Consider the following 23,174-nt stretch of genomic DNA (forward strand, 5'->3'; position numbering starts at 1 on the left):
TCTACTGTCATAGCAAAGGCAGTGACAAATTTTAAAGTATAGGGACTAGTATATTTGTTAAAATAGTGGAGAAGAATTTGTCATGAACAGGTTAAACACTCCTGCACCAGCATTGCAGATAATTTCCATCCTGCAGACTTGTTTGTAGCAGGAGGGTTTGATGATCTTTGACTGATGATTTCTTTGACATTAGCTAATCTATGAAGTGCAGGTTTTATAATTAAATTATTGATGCCCCAGGGAAGTGAGCTGATTGCTGGATTACACTTCCAGGAAATGTAGATTGGTAGCATCCCAACTTGCAATTTTGTGCTGCCTCCTTAAAGGAACATCACAAATGCCGCAGATTCTAAATTACAAACGAGAGCTCTAAATCCACAAAATCTTAAACGGAACCTGAAAGTGATTTTTAAAATTCAGTTGCAGCATCTTTGTCAGAATCTGAGACTTGGGGCTGGACTTTTGCAGAGATGGGAAGATGCTGTGGAATGTTAGAAAGTAAAAGAGGGGCCCGAATGTGGGACTTTCACCCCTGTGTCCAACTGATTCAATCTTTGCTGCTGGGGGAAAAAGGCAGGGTGTGATTGGCACATTTTAGAAACCTGAACTCAGTGCTGAATTCCATCTGACACTACTTTCAGCATTACAAGGCCATTAACCTGCAGTGTGGGAGTGACAAAATGACGGAGTTAACATAAACACTCTTCAAGGACAGGTAATGTCTGCCTCGTGATCATGATCTAAAGCTTTTTAAAGGCCCTGCAGATTAAACCTTAATAAAATCAGGCTGTCACAAAGATTTTTTTAAAAACCCTGTCGGAAAGCTTTGATTGACAGGGCGCCTGGTGTAGGGTTTGAAAACAAAATAGCATCTAGTTGATCAGTTTTAACAGTGCTCATTGTTGACATCCCTCCTGAAGGACCATCATTTTGTCCATACAAAAGCTAAAATTATCCCAGGAGCAGTTCAGAGATGACAACTTGATTTTTGGTTTAAAGGTGCTAATAAAGGATTATCTGTCTTTGCTGTGGCATCTGTTGGATAGGTGGCTATGCAGGTTACATGGAATCTATGCAGAGACATTGGGGTAGGTCAGCTGTATGACATGATATTAAGTTGACATGGGCATCATGACGGAGCATTGGGGGTACGGTTAGAGCATGTGTTTGAGGGGTAGAAAGTGTAACATCCTCCAAAGCAATTGGGATAAGTTGCCAGATGGGCAGAGTAAGGTGAGCCTTCTCACCATCCCACATCCGTAATTCCAATCCCTGTGTACTTCTACACAGTTTCCAGCATTTGTGTGCAAGACTCTAGCCTTTCCCCTTGCCCCCAGAATGCAAATTGTGCATGTTGGCCCACATTTTAAGCAGGGTGGGTTCAGCAAGTCAAGAAATTACCCAACTTGAGCGATCTATTTTGGTAGCTAAACTCAGCCCTTCCAGTAACATTCCTGCCATATACCAGGCTACAAGTGGTTACATAGATATCCCTTTCGATATTAAATGATTGTTGTAGAAAGGGTCAATTCCTGAGCAAGTTGTTACTTTGGGACTACATTTGTCACCAAGGCATTGACATATTCAACAAGATACCATCCTGACTCATGTATTTTGGCATCATTCCCAGTGAGATTTGAGACCAGCCCAAATTATGTTTCTCAATGTTCGGAATTTATGATGAAAGGTTAAAGGGGTTGGGCCTGTATTCTCTGAAGATAAAGAGATTTTGAAATGGCGTAAATTATATTTTCAAGTTTATTAAGATAAGTGACAAAGTTGACCCAAGCAAATTGTTGCTTGTGACAAGAAGATGAAGTATCGGCAATATGAATTTTAATAAAAGATATATAGAAATCAGAAGCTAAGTCAGGCAATTAACTTTGTGAAATGAATTAACAGGAAACCAATGATGTTGGTAAGGCAGACTTTCCAAACTCGACTTTGGACAAAGTACGTTCTCTCCCCTCCCTTTGCCTTTTTTCCCCTCCCCCCTCCTGTCTGCTGCTAGTTTTCTTCAAAAAGTTACAGGGAATGTGCCTTCAGTTTTCCATAGATGGATGGTGGCTGATGGAGCGAAAGGGAACACTGAAAAAGACCTATTACCGTATGTGATGTCAAATAACAATTAGATAATTTTCTAAAAGGTTGATTTAAAAAAAAGACTATTTGGGAGCCATCAGAAAGGGCTGGTCTGTAGCATTCAATGGCATTTTTCAGTTCCAGGTATCTTTTCTGCCAAGCTTTGAGATAACTGGTATCTTATACTCAGTTATTGATTTAAATCAGCAACATTTCAATGATACTGCAGAAGAATGTGCTATCATCCCAATAGGTAGCACTTTTTAAAGCGAAAGCAACAAGTTTGAGTTGGAGTTGTAGTCTTTTGGGGAATCTTCCAATCAGCATTGTCTACATAAGATCCTGAGCCTCACTTGGAGAGAAGTCATCCCCAACAAGTGTTACACATGACTAGTCAGAGGCATCCATAGAACAGAGAGAGCACTGAGACTGGCAGGATGCATATTTCACCTCCCAGATGTTTGCCTTTCTAGAGGAGCAGTTGAAAAGACATTATCAGAAGTGAAAAGAAGACAGACCCATCCAAAGAAGGAACAAAAGCAGAAGTTACTGGAAACGCTCAGCAGGTCTGGCAGCATTTGTGACGAAAATATCAGAGATAACGTTTCGGGTCTGGTGACCCTTCCTCAAAACTCCCCTAGTTCTGAGGAAGGGTCACCGCACCCGGAACGTTAATTTTTTTTTCACAGATGCTGCCAGACCTGCTGAGCATTTCTAGCAACTTTTGTCTTCATTCCTGATTTACAGCATCTGCAGTCCTTTCAGTTTTTATTTCCATCCAAAGAAGACCTGGAAAGGTAAGTTTAAAGAGGACCATTGACAGTGTAATTCCTCCAGCATTCGGGCTGTTTCTCTCAGCTGGGGAGAAGGCCAGAGTGAATCAGATTGGTGCTGACAGAGTGGTGTTCAACTCCTGTTCTGGCTGGATGAATTTAGGACCTGTGTTCTTGCCGTACCGATGGTGGAGGTCATGGCATTGTTCAGGCATTGTTTATCTTTCCTTGATGCCATCTCTTTAAATTTCAAAGCGTACTGTCACACAGAATGGAGTGTACTAACCTGTGACGACTGTTTAAAAGACCTACCCAATTCGCCCTGTCCCCTGCTGTTTATCCCTTCACCTGCACATTTCTCCTGTTTGATTATAGATCATAGAATCCCTACAATGTGGAAACAGGCCCTTCGGCCCAACAAATCCACATCGAGCATCAGAGCATCGCACCCAAGCCCATCCTCCCACAACGCACCCAATCATCTAGCCAATTCCCTGTTGAAAGTTACAGTTGAATCTCTTCCACAACCTTCATAGGCAGCACATTCCAGATCATAGATAACAACATGTGTAGCTGGATGAACACAGCAGGCCAAGCAGCATCTCAGGAGCACAAAAGCTGACGTTTCGGGCCTAGACCCTTCATCATCGGTCTAGGCCCAAAACGTCAGCTTTTGTGCCCCTGAGATGCTGCTTGGCCTGCTGTGTTCATCCAGCTCCACACTTTGTTATCTTGGATTCTCCAGCATCTGCAGTTCCCATTATCACATTCCAGATCATAACAACTTGCTACATTGTAAAAGACATTCTCATCTCCATCTGGTACATTTGCCAATTCTTTGAATCTTGTGACCTTTCCATATTCACCTCTGCCAGAGGATACAATCTCTCCTTTTTGCTGTATAAAGACCCTTTATGTTGCTGAACTCTGAAATCCCCCTTGACTCTCCTTTCTGTAAGGAAAGCAAAGCTTTCCCAGTCTGTAATTGAAAGCTCTCTGGTGTTACCTGTTGACAGCCACTTCTTCAAGGCTATGGTATCCAGCCTGGAGAGTGGAGCCCATAACTAATGCATTACTCAGACTAAAGCCTAAAACGTGCTTTGCAAATGTTTAGGATAGTTCCTTTAGAATAACATGTATGCACTTGCCCACTCCCTACACTGGTGTGTTCCTTACTGTCTGTGTTCAAATGCTATGTATAATAGTGATAGTAAAGTTGCCCCATAAAGTTATGTGCATGATGTAATGGGTTAATGTCATATGAGGGCATATTTATGACATAATAAAAATTAAATTCCTATGACCATTTTTCTGAAGCGGCCACAAGGCATGCTGGGTGTCAGCAGACCTTGGCTTTTCTGAATAGCTTTCCATGGTCGCTTTGTGGACTAATGAATATAGGCTACAGACAAAAGCCTTGGTATAACTGGCACAGTGCAAAACTATTGCTACTTGTACACGACTTATCCCAGGGAAAGTCTGTTCCTTTCCTGCCACCAGACTCCTACAACTTGTAGTTTGCATCTGACGTGACCATTAGATATGCTCACCACGTGATCAATGAACTATAAGATTAATACAGCTCTTATTGGCCCCTTGCCCCTTTTTAATTTGTAAAGAATTAAGCTAAAATTGACCAGCAGTTAAATTTCTTCTGTAAACACAAAGACTGGGAGAAGTCCAGATAGTGAGGAAAATTGCCAGAGGATACAGCAGCATGTAGATAGGATAGAGACTTGGGCAGAGAAATGGCAGATGGAATTAAATCCAGATGAATGCGAGCTGATGTATTTGGGAGATCTAATGCAGGAGGAAAGTATGCAGTAAATGGCCAAACCTTTAGGAGCAGCAATATACAGAGGGCTCTAGCCAGACAGGTCCACACTTCCCTGAAAGTGACAACTCAGTTGGATAAGGTGGCCAAGAGGGCATATGGCACGCTTGCCTTCATCAATTGGGGCACAGAGTATAAAAATTGGCAAATCAGCTGTATAGAATTTTAGTTAGGCCACATTTGTTCACATTTCTGGTTGCCACAATACCAGAAAGACATGGAGGCTTTGGAGAGGGCACAGGAACAGTTCACCAGGATCTTGCTTGGTTTGGAGGGTATTAGGTATGATGAGGGATTGGACAATCTTGGTTTATTTTCAATTGAACATCAAAGGATGAGGGATGACCTAATAGAAGTTTACAAAATTATGAGAGGCATGGATAGAATGGATAATCAGAGTCTATTTCCCAGGCTAGCGGACACAGGTTTAAGATGAAAGGGGTTAAGTTTAAAGCAGGTGTGTGTAAGGAAATGTGAGACATAAGCTTTTACACAGAGGGTGGTAAGTGCTTGGAATGTGCTGCCAGAGAGGTTGGTAGAGGCGGATACAATATCAACTTTTAAAGGCCATTTTGACAGATAGACAAATAGGCAGGTAACGAAAGGATAGGGTCAGCTTAGAGGCAAAAGGTTTTTAATTTAGAAAGGCATCATGTGTTGGTGCAGGTTTGATGGGCCAAAGGGCCTATTCCTGTGCTGTATTATCCTTTATTCTTTGTTTACATCACTGCAGATTAATTGGTTAGATTTTAACTCACATTTGAGAAAAATTAACCATTTAAATAATTTCTTTCATAATTTAACCACAGGCAAACTATGACCTGTTGTATTGTTAATTATCCATTTTTATTCACCTTCACTTCAAACTGTCTCAACCTCTTTAAAGAAGGCCAATATTGGGGAATGCTTTCAGTGCAAATTACTTGGCTTTGCAACATACAACCTTCCTCATAGCCAGGCTGTTCCAGGACAGTTACAACAGCAGTATCTACCTGACAATGTGGAAAATTGCCCATGTCTTGCACACACAAAACACAACAAATCCAACCCAGCCCATTACCACAAACAAAAACAGAAATTGCTGGAAAAGCTCAGCAGGCCTGGCAGCATCTGTGAAGAAGAAAATCAGAGTTAATGCTGCAGGTCCAGTGACCCTTCCTCAGGCCATTACCACCCCATCAGTCTACTCGCGATCATCAGTAAAGCAATGGAAGGTGTCATCAATAGTGCCAGGTAATGACCAAATCTATGAAGAGAGAATCTAACCATGCCTCTTGACGTTCAGGGGCATTGCCACTGCTGAATCTTGCACCATCAACATTCCAGAAGTTACCATTCCCAGAAGCTGGACTGGACGAGCCATATAAATGCAGCGGCTACAAGAGCAGGTCAGAGGCTAGGAATCCTGCAGTGAGTAATTAGACTCCTGACTCCCCAAAACCTGTCCACTATCTTCAAAACATAAATCAGGAATGTGATGGAATGCTGTCCATTTGTTTGGATGAATACTGCTCCAAAAACACTGCAGAGGCTTTGCACCATCCAGGATAAAGCAACTTGCTTGATTGGCAAAACATCCGCAATCACCACGTTCGCTTCTCCTGCACCCACGCTCAGCAGCAGTAGTGTGCCATCTGCAGGGGAACTGCAGAAATTCGCCTGGACTTCATAGACAGCACCTTACAAACCCACAATAATTTCTATCTAGAGGGACCAGGGTAGCGGATATATGGGAACACTACCACCGCAAAGCCACTGAACATCCCGACTTGGAAATATATCTTTCGGTGTTGCTAGATTGAAACCCTGGAGTTCCCTTCCTAACAGCGTTATGGAGGTACTTGCACCAAATGGATGCCAACAGTTCAAGAAGGCAGCTCAACTGCACCTTCTCAAGGGCAACTAGGGATGGACAATAGATATTGTTTGAGGCAATGGCATCCATATCCCTTGAATTAATAAAATAAAATCATACCTTAAAATTGATTACATTTTTGCTAGTTTCTGGAGAATGCTGTTTCTGGTCTTCGATTTCAGTTCAGATTGGCTTTTTGGAAATCCAATGCTTTTGAATCATAGACTCACCCAATTATCAAATGACACTGACCTATTTAGTGAAATTGGTATCGGGAATACTGCAGTTTGCTTAATTAAGGTTTCTGAGCTTGGTGACCTTTAGCCAGCTTCTGGACCACCTCTGGAATTCTCTCTAGAGTTGGCCCTTGGCCCCCAATATGTCCCACCTGATGCAGGCACAACAACCCCCCCTTGCAAGGGAAAAGCTGAAGGTGAGAGTTAATGAAGATTATCTGCCCAGTTAGGATATTTTCATACCGTAGTTTACAGTGACTTTATTTCAAAATGACCTCTTTGAATAGCTAAATGGATTTGATTAGTTGTTTATCTGCATTTTAATGTACTCAAGGATGGTAGATCCCATTTAAAATTGACTCTGAAGAGATCCAATACATTGTTTTCTTTGTGTAGATTCATTTTAATTCACTGTAAGTGTAATTTGTCATCATTAATGTCAACTCTGTGAAACAAACTCTGTTTCTGTGTCAATGCAATGGTAACTGATCTTTTGAAGTGAGGATTTAAGTTTTCAGCTGCAAATCTATGTCTGCCCACACAATAGGATTGAGAAAAGAAGAACTGATTGGAATTATGGAAAAAGGAGGCCTATTGTAAATACAGAGCAAATTAGTCCATTCTGAATGTAATCACATGTAAGATAGAACTTTACTAATTTTGAACTTTTCGTGATGTTACGTTGAATAGAAATTCAGATTCTGATCAGCAGCGTTTCTACCTTAGTTACCTTTCATTAAGTTTTGTTTTAGTTATATTCCTGATAAAATGTTTATTAGTTCCTTTAATCGTGTCTCACCCGTTGTAACTGTAGATGAATATAACTGTTGCTCAGTAGTGTTCAATAATTATGTTCATTTTGCAGTTACTTTATGCTTTTTATGTTTATCTATGGGTGTATATTCCTGGGATAGAAATCTGTTTTCAGGGTCTGCTTGAAGGAAGTCGATGTACTGAATGCGTGTTTGCAGTGGGGAGTCTTGTTCGCCAACAGTGTGTCAAAGACTTTCCAATATTCAATGCTGCACTCCAGGGTACAATCAAATAACAAGCCACAAGCAGTCGAAATTGGGAACAATGTGAAATGCTGCTGGTAGACTATATTGTTGATCCTGGGTGTACTCCGCATCTATGGGAGGAACTATTTTTACTGAGACCATATAGTCTAAAAGGAGTGAACTTTATAGATTTGCCCCACACTGAAAATTGTATGATTGGCACAATTGTTATACGACATTTGTCTTCTTTATGGTACAGAAAACTGGTATTGTCAGCGTCCATACTGCTAAAGAGATTTCTTCTGCTCTCTAATTGTAGCAGAGTTGTAAATGCGTGTCTGAAGAACTTGCTATTATTTTCGCTGCAAGTGGCAAACAAGGGATCTTCCCCACTGACATCTATTCAGTGCTACTAAATTAATTGCAAGTTAGTAGTCAACTAAGTCAATTGCAAATTAACTCGGCTGATTTCTCCTGGAAGACAATGACAAATGGTTAGTGTTTTAGATCCTTTCTCACGTCTTGTGTCGCTACATTTCGTTGAAGTAACATGCACGTGCACCAAAATCTTCTACCACAGTTGCAAGCTTGAGAGCATATGTGTGTATCCTGGTTCTCTTTTGAAGGTGGGAGGCATTATTGCAGGTGACCACTAACCATTAAACTACATATTGATTCTATGTCTTCTGGAGCTCATCATGTGTTTGCATGTCCAACACCTCCCTTACATCCCAACACGTCTCTCAGGCAGATAGTTAATATCCTGGGATATTTAAATCCATGTCACCGCTGGCTTTCGATGCATTCGCCAGTTTTTATATTCATGTTTTTATACCATTTCAACTTATTAATACTGTGCTTTAGCTGTTAAAAAGATGTTGAATTTCCTTGGCTTTTTGCACCTTTTGCTCATGGGATGTGGGTTTTACTGGCTGGGGCAATGTTTATTGCACAGCGCTAATTGCCATTCTTGAACCACTGCAATCCTTGAGGTATAGTGACACCCACAGTGCCGTTTGGAAGGGAGTTCCTGGATGTTGGCCAAATGACAAAAAAGGAACAGGATATCGTTCCATGCCATGACATTGTGACGCTTGGAGGGGAAACTGCAGGTGTTCCCTTGTCAGGCCTTGCTAGTTCCTGCCTTTCCAGCCAATGGACAGGGCTATTGCCATTTTGTTTCTTTTATTCATTCATTGCCAGACCAATATTTAGGGTCAACTGCATTTCTTTGGTCTGGAGTCACGTGTAGGCTAGACCAGGTGAGGATGGCAGATTTCCCTCCCTAAAGGACATTAGTGAACCAGATAGACTTTTCTGACAATCAGCAATGGCTTCATGGTCATCATTAGACTCTTAATCCCAGATTATTTTTGTTGAACTCAAATTATACTATCTGCCATGGTGGAATTTGAACCTGAGACCCCAGGACATTATCTGAGTCTCTGGATTAATAGTCCAGTGATAATATCACTACGCCAATTTGTAAAATCTCTGCAGTGGCTGTGTACTTTGTCATTCAAACAGGAGTTAAACACAGCCACACCAGAATTCTGAAATAACATTCACTGTTAATACCCTGTACAGAAATACTCATGAAACATGTGTGGTTCCTCACCAGGTTGACAGGGATAAACACATGCACATGGGCGCAATTTCATTATTCCCCCTTCCCTTTGGAATTCTTAGGAAAGAGTTGCTCCGGTTTCTGTGCTCTAAGATCTCACAGTAATATTCACTAGCAAGTTGAAGTCCCCATAGTCTTGCCAATCTGTAGGATTGCTCTCTCAATAGAGTGATGATTGGTGGTGATTCAACTTGAGGGTCACCACACCTCAGGTGAGAGGAAGAGGTTGAGAAGGAGAGTCCTCCGTGGTAACCTCAGATGTTGCAGGCATTGAACCCACATTGATGGCAGCATTCTGCTTTGCAAACCGGTGATCCAGCTGACTCTGCTAACCAGGCTGCCCAGTACAGAGGTTTTTATTGTGTTACCACACAAAGCATTCAGACCAACTATTCTGCCTCTTCTTTGTGACAAATTATCTAATAGCTATTTTCTAGAAAACCTGTTCTAACTGGTTCTAATATTTTATGACAAAAATATGCCATTCTTTCTTGCTCAAATAGTTATCAAGAGTTTGCATGTACTTCTTATTACTGCACTTGATTACCTCATTCATAATCAGAATACAGGTTTACAATCAGTTTGAAGTTGAATGATGACTGGAGATCATCTGACCCCTAACACTCATTCAAATGTCAGCTGTGGTGTGATACGTGGCCATTATGAGGACCTGTAAAATAAAAATTGAGGTGGCAATTGTGTTAGAAACATTAGTCATGATAGTACTACATCAAAAATGCATATACTGTAGCAACAATTGCAAAATTTTCTCTTGCTAAAAAAAAGACACATTGCCATTTTGTTTTTTGCCTTGCCACACCAGGACAAACACAAGAATGCCAAATTTCAAGCAATTACAAAAATTTATACTGCAGGAGAAAGTGGGGTATTTAGTTGGCAAGTCAACTCTACTGTTATCATCTAATGTACCATTCATTAGTTATTATCTTTCTTATGATCTCTAAGAGAAAAGGACAGTACATTCACATCCAAAAGTACATTGATGTCTTAATATCGTCCATGCTCCCTCTGTGGACAGCCATTTCTTGATTTGGTTTTAATTGTCTGCTGTTATTTGGTTTGATTTCGATTGAGATCATTTTAGAAAAGCATTGTACACTGGCCTCTATTTCTCTCCACATTCTTCGGAGTTAGGATTGTTCACGAGAAGGGTGGCCAAAGCTTTTTTTTAAGTGTGTTTTCAATATTTGATTTTATTTTAATAAATATTGCTTTGACAGCTTTGCACAACATGGCCGTGCATGACAGCCGCCCACAACTGGCAAAGCACCAAGAACCCAAGGACGTGCCTGACCGACGTGATTCTGAGGAGTCGGACAGTCCAGGTGAAAACCTTTCAAAGATAAATGTGAAACATAGAGTGACAAATATGACATGAGGTTGCATGACTGCAGAAACAGAAAGCACCTTGACATCTTCCTGTCCGTGCAACTGCAGTAAAGCACGGCAGTCTCTTCACCGCTTAAATGTGTACATTTCACGCTGGCCCTTCAAGGGGCGACTTAGATCTCTAACTATTTGTTTTTGCAATTCTTCATTTTACTATCCCTCTATTCTGAAAACTCTTTGGGTTTTCTATGTAATCATTTTCTCATTTGCTCTCTCAAGTCCCTATGTACTCTGTGCCTGATTCATTTATTTTATATATGAACTGTTTATAAATTTTTTTTTGCTTCAATCTCTCAATGGCCTGTCAAACTGGCAAAGAGATTTCCGAATCTTGCAGCCAATTCTGACAGGAGGCAGCTGCAAAGATTTCTCCAATCCATCCCAAAGGAGACTGGCTGAGATTTAATTTTCAGTGAAAGGGTGCAGTTTGAAAACCATGTCAGGTCCCCTAGGTCATCTCCAAACTCAGAATTGGACCCATGGCAGCAGGATTATCTTTCAGCGCGCTCCACTCAGCTTAGATTCTTGCCGAGTTTGATGGTTGAAGTGGTGGCTGCTGACTTTCAGCATTTGCCTCTCTGTTCCCCTTTTCTTCTCTAAAACTTTACCCTGATTTGTATTGAGGATGCAGTGTGAAGAGAATGTGTGCGTCCCTTTTGATTTTATTTATTGGTGTAACAGCAGAGCGATTTAAAAGCATCAGAATGGAAGGTTTGTTTCATATCTTGTACTCGGACCCATCAGGTTCTAAACCTGATGTGAAAGAGCAAAGAAAAAAATTAATGCTTCTTTTTGTGAGTAGCTGTTCCCATATCTAAATATGTCTTTCGTTATAAGATGGAAATCCTCTTGAGATTTCACTACTGCTCTCATTGGCTTCCACAGAGAATATGTGGCTTTGTTGCCATGGATACATCGTATTTCTCCAAGAATTGCTTGTATTGATCTGTCGATAGGCGTGAAGGACCAGGCATGTGTGAAGCATGAAGGGGGTGGGGCAGCTTCATAAATGACCAGACGTTACTGGTTGGATATTAGCTAATGACAAACCCTTGGGTGGAAAGAAAGGGAGCCTTTTTTTTCATTTTGCTTTCTGAACTTTTGTGCTCGCTGCGTTGTGCATTTATTCCATACTGCACCGCCCCCCCCCCCAACAACAACAAACTAAAAGAAACTTGTTAGTCACTTGTCATGTCAGATCCTCAGTGTTTCTCCTGACACAGCTGTCAGCACTCCAGCTCGCAATATGTGGGATGTGCAGCAAAGACGCTGGGCCATGAATTATTTATTGCGGCACCTCAGCTTGCAATCCTGTGACAAGAAATTAAGATAACTTGAAAGAAAACGCCAATTGGCCCAAAAATGATTGAGGCTGTCCTAATCACCGGACTGGTGGAGTGATGAATGTGATGGGAGAAGTAGAGGCTGGTAGGCAGATTAGTGAGGTATTAGCAGTGGCTAGTTTGAGGGATAGAAAGTCCAGCCTGCAGCTGAGATTGTGAGCCCCACATGGTCCGCTGCCTCCCAGGTGCAAAGCCGGATAAACTTCTGGAAAAGGAGGGTGAACAACCAGTGGATACAGGAACCAACAACATCGGACTTACATAATTAGTTTCAAATCTTCCAGGCCTCTCTGAAGACAAGGTTACTTATGTGGGACTGGAGGATTGCACATGTGATGCCATTGTTTAACAAAGGGGCAAAGTATAACCCAGGAAATTACAGACCTGTCAGCTTGACATCAATAGTGGGAAAACTGATGGAGCCTATAATACAGGGTAACATAAATATATACTTAGAGAAAAGAAGTTAATAGTAGGGTCAACATGGCATTGTCAAGGCCAGGTCGTGGCTGACAAATTTAATTGATTTCTTTGATGACTTGACATGTAGCAGATAAGGATGGTGTCATAGATGTTGTATATTTGGACTTTCAGAAGGCATTTGCATGGTGCTATGTGGCAGATTGGTTTGCAAATTTGAAATGTTTGAGACAGATGGATTAGACATTGGATTGAAGTTAGAAAACGGAGGGTAGACATAAATGGGCATTTCTCAGGGAGATAAATTGAAAGTGGTGTCCTCTGTGGGTTGATGTTGGGACCCATTCATTTTCTGATTTATATAAATAATTTGGAGACTAGCGTTGAGGGGAAAAATTTTTCTCTACATTTTTAGGTGGTACTAAGCTAGGGAGAATAGTGAATTGTGAGGTTGATGCTGAGCAATTTCAGAGGGACATTGGCAAGTTGGTCAAATGGACAGATGCAATCTCAATGCAGAGAAATATGAGGTAATACATTTTGAAAGAAGACACAGAGAGAGACTATACAGGCTCAATGGTACAAAAGCAGAGGGACCTCAGGGTTCAGGTCCATGATTCTATGATAGCGGTCAGGCAGTTTGAAACAGTTGTTAAGAAGGCTTACAGGATGCTTAGGTTTATATGTACAGGCATTGAGTATAAAAGCAAGGAAGTGATACTGCACTCTATAATTCATTGGTCAGACCACATTTAGAGCATTATGTTCAATTCTGAGTACCTTTATTTAAGAAAGCCCTGAAGCGACAGTGCAAAGGAGATTGACAAGAGTGATACCAGGAATGAGGGATTTTAGATACAAGGAAAGATTAGGGAAATTGGACTTATTCTCCTTGGTGCAGAGAAGATTAAGAGGGGACCTTCTGGAGATGTTCAAAACTATGAAGAATTTCTGACAGGGTAAAAAAGGATATTCTATTTCCACTTGTTGGAATGTCAGTAACTAGGGGATCACAATTTCAAGAGAGCCTGGAGTGAGATGAGGAACTTCTTTACTCAGAGCATTGTTAGGATTTGGAATATGCTCTTGGGAGAGTGGGAGAGGTGGATTCCATGGGAGGCTTCAAAAGAGAGCTGGAGATATATATAGAGGGCTACAGAGATAAGTTGGACAATGGGCAGCTCTTTCAGGAGTCAGTACAGACATGATAGGTTGAATGGCCTCCTTCTGTACTGTAAAATTCTGTGATTCTAAGTAGCATTTTATCAATCTCTTTATTCATACATTAAAAGGCGTCAGTGGGAGAGAGCCACACAGCTGAGATAGCAAATATAACACATTCACTGTGGCCACTGTTTGTTATGAATTCCCCTGCAGTTTACATAGGCTATATGAGTATTAAAAGGATGAAAAGTGGCCCATTATTTATGGAGCAAGGCCATTTGGCACAGAAACAGACTCTATGGTCCAACTCGTTCATGCCGACCGGATATCCTAAACTGATCTAGTCCCATTTGCCAGCATTTGGCCATATCCCTCTCAACCTTTCCTACCCATGTACATGTCCAAATATCTTTTAAATGTTTTAGTTGTACCCAAGTCTACCATTTCCTCTGGCAACCCATTCCATATACACTCTGTGTGAAACAGTTGCCCCTCATGCCCCTGTTAAATCTTTCCCCTCTCATCTTAAGCCTACACTTTCCTAGTTTTGGACCTCCCTACTGTGGGGGGAAAAAAACCTTGGCTATTCACCGTTCTATATCCATAATAGAATCCCTACAGTATGGAAACAGGCCCTTTGGCCCAACAAGTCCATATGGACCTTCAAAGCTTCCCACTCCCTCAACTGTAACCCAACTAATCTAGGCATTTCTGAACACTATGAGCAATTTAGCATGGCCGATCCACCTAGCCTACACATCTTTGGACTGTGGGAGGAAACCAGAGCACCCGGAGGAAGCCCACACAGTCACGGGGAGAATGTGCAAACTCCACATCAACATGATTTTATAAATGTCTACGAGTTCATCCCCCCCCCCGCCCCCTTCAATCCTCCAGGGAATAAAAAAGTGCCTATTCCCATGAAATCCTAGAATACACCTGATCAGGTTTTAAGGATTTATCCACCATTACGCATTTTAAGATGTCCAGCAATTCCTCTTCCATAATATGGACACTTTTCAAGAAATTACTATTTATTTCCCCAAGTTCTCTAGCATTCATATCCTTCTCTGCAGTAAATACTGATGTGAAATATTCGTTTTGTATCTCACCCATCTCCTGTGGTTCACACTTAGACGAACTTGTTGAACTTTAAGGGGGCCTATACTCTCCCTGCTTACTGTTCTGTCCTTAATGTATTTATAGAATCTCTTTGGATTCTACTTAACCCTATTTGCCAAGCTATCTCATGTTTCCTTTTTGCCCTCTTGATTTTCCTCTTAAGTATATTCCCACTGCCCGTATACTCCACTAAGAATTCACTGAGTCCCTGTTCTCTATACCTGACATATGCTTCCTGCTTTTGTTTTTAACCAGAGCCAAAATTTCTCTCGGAATCGAGCATTCCCTACACCTGCCAGCCTTGCCTTTCGCAGTAACAGAAGCACGCTGTCTCTGGACACTCGTTATCTCATTTCCTGCAGGGATAGCTGAAAATCACCTGACCCGAAATTGGGACGGGGCTAACTCTCTGAAATGAGTAAGGTGTATGCTTGGACCATGGTGGCTCAGGGATTAGCACTGCCGCCTCACAGCGCCAGGGACCCGGGGTCACTTTCACCCTTGGGAATTCCACACTCTGCATGGAGTTTGCGCATTCGCCCCATGTCTGTGTGGGTTTTCTCCAGGTGCTCCGGTTTCCCCCCACAGTCTGAAGATGTGCAGATGAGTGGTTTGGCCGTGCTAAATTGCCCATAGTGTTCAAGGATGTGTAGATTAGGTGGGTAATAGGGGGATGGGTCTGGGTGGGATGCTCTGTGGGTCAGTGTGACCTTGTTGGATTGAAGAGCCTGTTTCCACAATGTAGGGATTCTATGAAAAATCCCCGTGTAGAACTGAGCAGGCAACAGACCTATCCCATTCAGGATTCCCATGCAAATGCTGAACTCTATACAGTGTCCCCTGATTATATTTGATGTTATTTTTAAGACTGTGCCTGCAAAAGAAGCAAGAATTTGCCCCTGGCTATGCTGCCATCCTAATGGCCTCTTCCTGTCATCCACATGATACCCATCTCCTGAGACTTTCCTTTGTGCCAATGCTGGTGAGCAAACAGTGATAACGGAAACTGCAGATGCTGGAGAATCCAAGATAAAAAAGTGTGACGCTGGATGAACACAGCAGACCCTTGCTCTGATGGAGCGTCTAGGCCCGAAACATCAGTTTTTGCACTCCTGAGATGCGGCCTGGTGAGCAAACAGCCTGTCACGCAGTGCGGTGTGAGCAGCTTCTTGCACATGAATTGTTAACGATGCACTATTTGAACTGGTCTGTCAGATGGCACATGATGCCCAGAGTCGGCCTCAGATGATTTTTTTTTACCCCACAGTTTTTGAAAACCCACACGTGCTCAATTCCCTCCACCAAATGATCTTTAGACAGAAAAAACAGTGCCGTTTTTTTTTAAATGCACCAAAATAACTGTTCGGCCCAGTCATGGCAAGCTTTGCAAACAGTTGCCTAGTCATCAGTGGAATCTGTCATGCAGCTACATGTAGCATTAATGTTCATCAGGATAAGAATACCAAGGGCAGTTGAAATCCCAATCTAGTTATGACAGCTGGTGATAGATTCTTCTGTTGTCATGGTGCTCTTCTTATGGGCTTTGTCTGCCCCTGGAGGTAACGTTACAATTGGAAAGTCACACGTGCACTGCTTCTGATTTCTGACCATCTTCTCTGCTGGGGCTATGTGATTATAAATTATCTCTTTTATTGTTTTGTACTGCTTGGGGAGATAGGAGTTATGGGGATGAAGTTAAAGTTTAATTGTTGAAATGTATGAATTTAGCAATAACCCCATTCAACAAGCTAGTCTTGCCAGTAGTGGAGCTGGAGCCAGAGACAGAGCTACACCATTGTAATGTTGTTTCTCACACTTCCACGAAGCAACACAGGGTTAATCCTTCAATAAAGAAAACCATCAAACATGACTTTATATTCCACATAATAAATGACAGATGACAGGTATGATTTCTTAAAAATAGATACAATCTGGGAGTGAGCATTCCGACTTTGATAAATTATGTGGCCCAGGCACACCAGATAATTATTTTCACCAAGTGCACTATTTGTTCCACACTATGTTCCAAACTGTTTCTATTTCACATCATACACTGAAACAAGGAAGAAAACACAGGCCTTACAAACCTTTTGTTTTTAAAAATCAGAAGTGATTTCAGAATTAATTCAGATCCAGAGTGATTGAATGCACCCTTCAGAGGAATTTACCAAACTAATTTCAACAAGTGGATTGAAGTGCAACTTTAAGTCCATAACATGATCCACAAGATGCAATCCTCTGTTGGATTTGACAGCCTACTTCCAGAGTGGGTGCTGATCCAGTGCACAGTCTGATATCAGTGAGACACGATTGAGGTTGGGATGTGGCCAGCAAGTAGACTGAAGCTATAGGCAGGTAGACCAAAGGGTCTCTTCTGTGCTGTATGACCCTATTACTCTACAGCACCATGACCGTGAGCAGAATTTAAGGAGATCTTTGGGAGTGGGTTGGAAGCCCCAAGGTGCAGTGTTTGTAGGTTCTATAAAATGGTAGGGTGGAAAGTCCATTATCCTGCCAACACAGTTAATTTTTAGCATCTCCCCTGCCCCTCCCTCTGCCTGCCCAATGGCTAATTGAAACCTTATGAAAGACCACTTAAAGGCCTTTTGGCTGCCTTTGCTCTTTTGGCTGCAGATGGAGACAGTAAAACATGGCAGTCTCACCGTGGACTCTCGCTGTGCCCTTTAAATCAGGACCTGAGTGAGCTCCCCTTACCCCATCTGCCAGTACAACCTGCGCAGATTGTCCCTTGTAATCCTGAACCCACCTATCTTCGCCCAAAGACACTGTCCAATGCTACTGCTCCTGTGTCAGTGCAGTACTGATAGGAACAGTAGGGCACCTAGGACTGAGGAGCTGCAAGTCTGCCAATTAGCCAGCAGCTCTTGGAAGCAGGAGTTCATCTCATGAAGAGAAAGCAGACCTGACTGCAGATGTGAGGTGGGCAGAAAATCCACCCAGTGACTTCCCAATATGGCACCGGGGATACTGCCAACCAGAAACAATTCAGCAAGATTAATGCACTCAGAATAAAGTGGACAATAAGTGAGAGTTGAGGGTTCTTTCACAAAGTGAAGTTTCATGGGTTTAATTGATGATGATTGGATTTTACATGCTGCAGAACAAAACATTAAGAAAATAGTGTAACCTTTTGGACACCTCAACTAGTTCATGGCCCTGCATTTATATCACACCTTTCATTATCACACAAAGTCTGAAAGTGCTTTACAGCCATTGAAGTGTGTTTGCTATTAAAATGTAAGTGAGTATAAACAGACCGCAGAGTTTTATTAAGAGTGTGGCTTATTTTTGTAACATACAATAGGAAACCAGTTTTGGTCTCCTTTCTTGTAAAAGGATTTACTTCTGTTTGAGGTGGTGCAGTGGTAATGTCCTTACCTCAGAACCAGACGGCCTGGGTTCATGTCCCAATGGATTCTGACATGTGTAATAGCATCTCTGAACAGATTCTTTTGGAAAATATCCATAATTGCATTTGAAATAGTGCAGAGGAGACTCACTCGACTCACTCTGAGTTAAAGGCTGTGCCCCTTCAGAAAAGGTTGGACAGTCTGAGCCTGTATCCATTAGAGATAGGAAGAAAGAGAGGTGATCTTACTAAAATGTACGAGATTGTGAGAGGATTTGATAGAGTGTGTACTGAAAAGGTGTTTCCTCTTATAGGGAAGTATAGAACTAGAGCACACAGTTTAGGAATAAGATGCCTTCTTTTGGGATGGAAATGAGGAGAATTTGTTTTTCCCTCAGAGACTGTTAGTGTAAAAGGAATTATCTTCTCAGTAAGTAGTGGAAGCTGGAAAGAATTTTGAGAGACAAGGGAGTCCAGAGCAATTGGGGTGAAATGAAAAGTAGGGTTGGCACCACAATGACCTTCCTCCAAATGTACTTAAATGTCAGAGTAGGCACAGAAAGGTCAAAGGCATATTCCTGCTCCTCAGGTGTTATGTTCTTATGCCCCTAAAATGTTATTGATTCCACCGACAAAGCTTTTCTGCAGAATAAAACTTACAACATGTTAGTGAGATTAGAGTAAGAAAAATTGTTCAATGGCACAACAGCTGCAGCACACAGTTAACATAGTTAACAATCTTTTAACATAGAACTTGTGCCTTTGTGCTTCACTTTATCAAACACCATTTAAGACTGATCTACATGAAGAGATATTGGAGCAGTTGAATGTGAAAAGGGCAGCCTCTCAAAGGAACAAAAAGAGCTGAAGAGGTTTACTGTGGGATATTGAGGGCTTAGGGACTTGAAAGCTGAAGGCACAGTCACCATCAGAGATAGCAATCAAAATCAGGAGAGTTCAAGAGGCTAGTACTGGACAAATCGGTTAGCTCAGTTAGCTGGTTTGTAATGCAGAGTGATACCAATGGTCTGGGTTCAATTCCTGCACTGGCTGGGGTCACTGTGGAAGTTTCACTTTCTCAATCTCCACCCTCGCCCGAGGCATGGTGACCCTCAGCTTAAATCACCACCAGTTGTCTCTCTAAAGAATGTGGACCTATGGCAACTTGTCCTTTACTAAACAAGTGTGGAGAATTTACAGATGAGAGCAAAAAGCCCTTGTTATATTCACCTTTGGGTGGCGCAGTATTTAAAATTAAATAATTTGTGTGTGGAACGAATGCATTCAGAACATTGCCTGCCATTTGCCCCAAATTGACAGTCTCACTCTGAAACTCCTCACTGCTAATCTCCCACAATTCTCCCAATCCTCTCTGCAAGTTCTAATGTTATACTGTGCCTGGGAATATTCCACCCACATTCTGTTAACACCATCGTTAATGTCTCTTATCTTAATCAGCATAAAAAAGTAGAAATGGAAAAATAAAGCTTTTTTTTAAGAAAACAAATGTGCACTTTCAAACAGATTTGGGAATTGAGCTTCAGGATTCTAAGTACTTTTTTTTTAAGCTAATATTTGTGCTCTGACCTGACTTTAAAATATACCCGGGAGAATATAAAACTGAATTTTGCATTGGCACATTTATCAATATGCATGACTTTAATCATGATATTGTGATTTTATGCAGACAGTCTGAGAGAGTGGCCTATGTCGAGGATCTGTTTTTGCAAAGTCTGCTGAATTAACCAGGCATCCACCACTGGTGACTTGTCCTCTATTTAAGTGAATTATATCAAAATTGAGATGGATGAAATACTCCAGGATTTTGGTCTGTTAATTACAAACAGGATTCATGACATGGTACAGGAATGGGTAAGGATTTTGAGATGGAAAATAAATAATTATATGCAACAATACCAAATCCATGTATCAAACACTGAGATGGTTTTCACAGCATTTCTTGATTTTGTTATTTAGCTTATAGTATGCAGTTGTGCTGTCACATAATCAATACAGCATGCTATTTATTGATAGTAAAAGGTAAATATCAGACTCAAGATTAGTTTGCAATCTTATGTTTCATGAAAATAAAATAGTCAAATGTGTAGATGATTTGAACTCCTAAATGTTTAAAGAAAGATGTGCTTTTATATAGTCTTTCGTGACTTCAGGATCTGTACTTTGCAGAAATTTAACATTCTATGAAGTATAATGTAGCAGATACCGTAACCAATTTGAACATAGCCAGTTCCAAAGAACTGCAATGTGATAGTGATTAAACTTTTTTTAATGATGTTGAATAAGAGGTAAACATTGACTGGGACACTGGGGATAACTCCTGTGATCCTCCTTGAAATACACCCACTTGAGAGGGCACATTGCACTTAAGTCTCACATCTCATCTGGAAAATAGTATCTTGAACAGTACAGCCCTCCTTCAGGACTGCTCAGGAGTGTCAGCCAAATTTCTTGTGCAAAGCCTTGACATTTCTGATTTTTGATGTATGGGTCATTAACTCAAGTTTGGAGCAAAGGAACATAGACAATTCAGGTTAAACTGTGCAGAATATCTGAAAAACATCACATGGTATGGGGATGGAAAAGGGAATTGAAGTGGGTAGTGTTAGGAAATTGGAAAGAAAACTCATAATTATTTAGTGTAGAAAGTAGCATAGAAAATGGGATATGTTTCATTTTCATCTTTGAACAGATGAGATGGTTGCACTTGTCTCTTATGACGCTCAACATTTCCATGCTCTTAAGTACAACACTGTTAAAAATGCAGCTTAATTGTAAATTGAACTATCCCAGATGTTGTATTCATTTTCTGATATTGGGTAATTATACAAAACAATTGTGTAGCAAACTCCATACAAGAAACAAAGCCTGTCTTTCATTTATAATAAACTGAACGTGCAGTTACATGGAAGCTGGTTTTAGCAGAGGCACAGTGGAAGAAAGCTCGATGCATTCAGCAACCCATTGCACATTGCTAATAGTGAATAGTTTACTCAAGTTTAAGTTTTCTGTTAGATAATTAGAGCAACATCTCTTTAAAAATTATATTTTGTAAACTAATCTATTAATGTTTGATATGTAAAATAATACAATTGAATTGTTTAAATTATTTTTCAAATTGTGATATTAAAAATCCTGGTATTAAATTGTCCAAATGGTATGTCAAATCCAAAGAAATTGCATATATCTGCTGCTGTTGTATCTTCTTTTTGTATTTCAACATGTAATGAAATGTGAGAAGTTGGAATCATTTTATGTTTTTTTTTCCTATTGCATTATAATAAATAATAGAAGGCTTGCTTTTTAAAAACAGTATAATTTCTTTTTCTTTTCACGAAAAACCACAATCATGCTCTTTCGAAAGTTTGACCAACAAACAATTTTAAGCACAGACACACGTTCACACAGATATTGTTTCTCCATCTGTCTGTGGCTACCCTTTATAGACAGCACGATCACGATGAAGGAAACTCATTAGCAATAAAGGTAGAGGGAAAAAGTCCTCACTATTGAACAAGTTGTAGGTCATCTACTTTTACAGATTTTAGAGTGAGATTGGGACAATACAAAAGGTGAGTGAGCAAATTATGGTGCATTGAGGTGAAGGATATATTTTAAATTATCACTGCATTACCATTGAGTTGTATGACATATACAAGTTACACACAGAAACAGTGGATGTGATTAACAATTGTGGATACATATAAAATGGTTTGCAGTAGGGCAAACATATGAATGACCAAACTAATCAAACATAATGTAAATCCAAACAAAATTAGTAGAATGAGATGAAGAATCAAAGCTTAACTTATTCTCGTAAACTGCAATTTAGCACATCATGCAATCACAACTTTAAAATAGTTGCTTATGAATAATATTTGATACATCAACCTGATGCCCACATTTATGTGGTTTGAGGTTGTAAAATACATTTTATTAATTGCAATACTTTGCAATGAGTGTCCACGCAACCCTTAAAAAACTATTTCAGTGATAACAGTGTGGAGCTGGATGAGCACAGCAGGCCAAGCAGCATCAACAAAGCAGGAAAGTTGATGTTTCGGTTCTGGAGCCTTCTTCAGAAATGGGTAAGGGGAAGGGGACTCTGAAATAAATAGAGAGAGAGGGGGAGGCGAACGGAAGATAGATAAAGGAGCAGATAGGTGGAGAGGAGACGGACAGGTCTAGAAGGCAGGGATGGATCCAGTAAAGGTGAGTGTAGATAGGGAGTTAGGGTGGGGGTAGGTCAGTCCAGGGAAGACAGACAGATCAAGGAGTTGGGGATGGAGCCTGTAAAGGTGAGTGCAGGTGGGGAGTGGTCAGTTCAGGGAAGATGAACAGGCCAAGGAGGTGGGATGAGGCTGGTAGGTAGGAGGTGGGGATGGAGTTGGATAGGTGGGAGAAAGGATGGGCAGGTCAACCCGACTACCCAACCTGTCTGTCCTTTCTCCCACCTGTCCACTCCTCACACTTCAACCCCCACCTCCTACCCCCTATCCACCAGCCTCACCACACCTCCTTGACCTGTCCATCTTCCCTTGACTGTCCAACCCCCACCCTATCTCCCCACCTACACTCACCTTTACAGGCTCTATCCCCGCCTCCTTGAACTGTCCGTCTCCTCTCCACCTATCTGCTCCTTGATCCATCTTCCATTCGCCTCCCCGTCTGTCTCTATTTATTTCAGAGTCCCCTTCCCTTCCCCATTTCTGAAGAGTGGTCCAGACCTGAAACTTCAACACTCCTGCTCCTCTGATGCTGCTTGGCCTGCTGTGTTCATCCAGCTCTACACCTTGTTATCTCAGCTTCTCCAGCATTGACGGTTCCTACTATCTCTTAAACCATTTCAATGTTCGGTTGTTTCTGCAGAAACTCCCCCTCTGCCCCTGTATTCAGTTCCTGTTTTAACAGGGAGTAGAAAC

At 41.3% G+C, this 23,174-nt stretch overlaps 1 protein-coding gene across 2 annotated transcripts in view; it reads left to right on the forward strand.

Annotated features, from left to right (window-relative positions):
- LOC125467095 (WD repeat-containing protein 72-like) overlaps positions 1-21,432 on the forward strand; it is a 291,105-nt gene extending 269,673 nt beyond the window's left edge. Inside the window, exons 19-20 of one of the 2 annotated variants that reach the window (XM_048562515.1) lie at positions 10,647-10,751; positions 19,922-21,432. In XM_048562515.1, coding sequence (XP_048418472.1) covers positions 10,647-10,751; positions 19,922-19,974 — 158 coding nt within the window. In that variant the 3' untranslated portion in view covers positions 19,975-21,432. The remainder of the gene's footprint in view (positions 1-10,646; positions 10,752-19,921) is intronic. The other variant, XM_048562516.1, reaches the window with a different exon arrangement.
- Positions 21,433-23,174: the final 1,742 nt, after the last annotated feature.

The sequence above is a fragment of the Stegostoma tigrinum genome, chromosome 33, assembly GCF_030684315.1.
Source record: "Stegostoma tigrinum isolate sSteTig4 chromosome 33, sSteTig4.hap1, whole genome shotgun sequence".
In the NCBI taxonomy this organism is placed as follows: domain Eukaryota; kingdom Metazoa; phylum Chordata; class Chondrichthyes; order Orectolobiformes; family Stegostomatidae; genus Stegostoma; species Stegostoma tigrinum.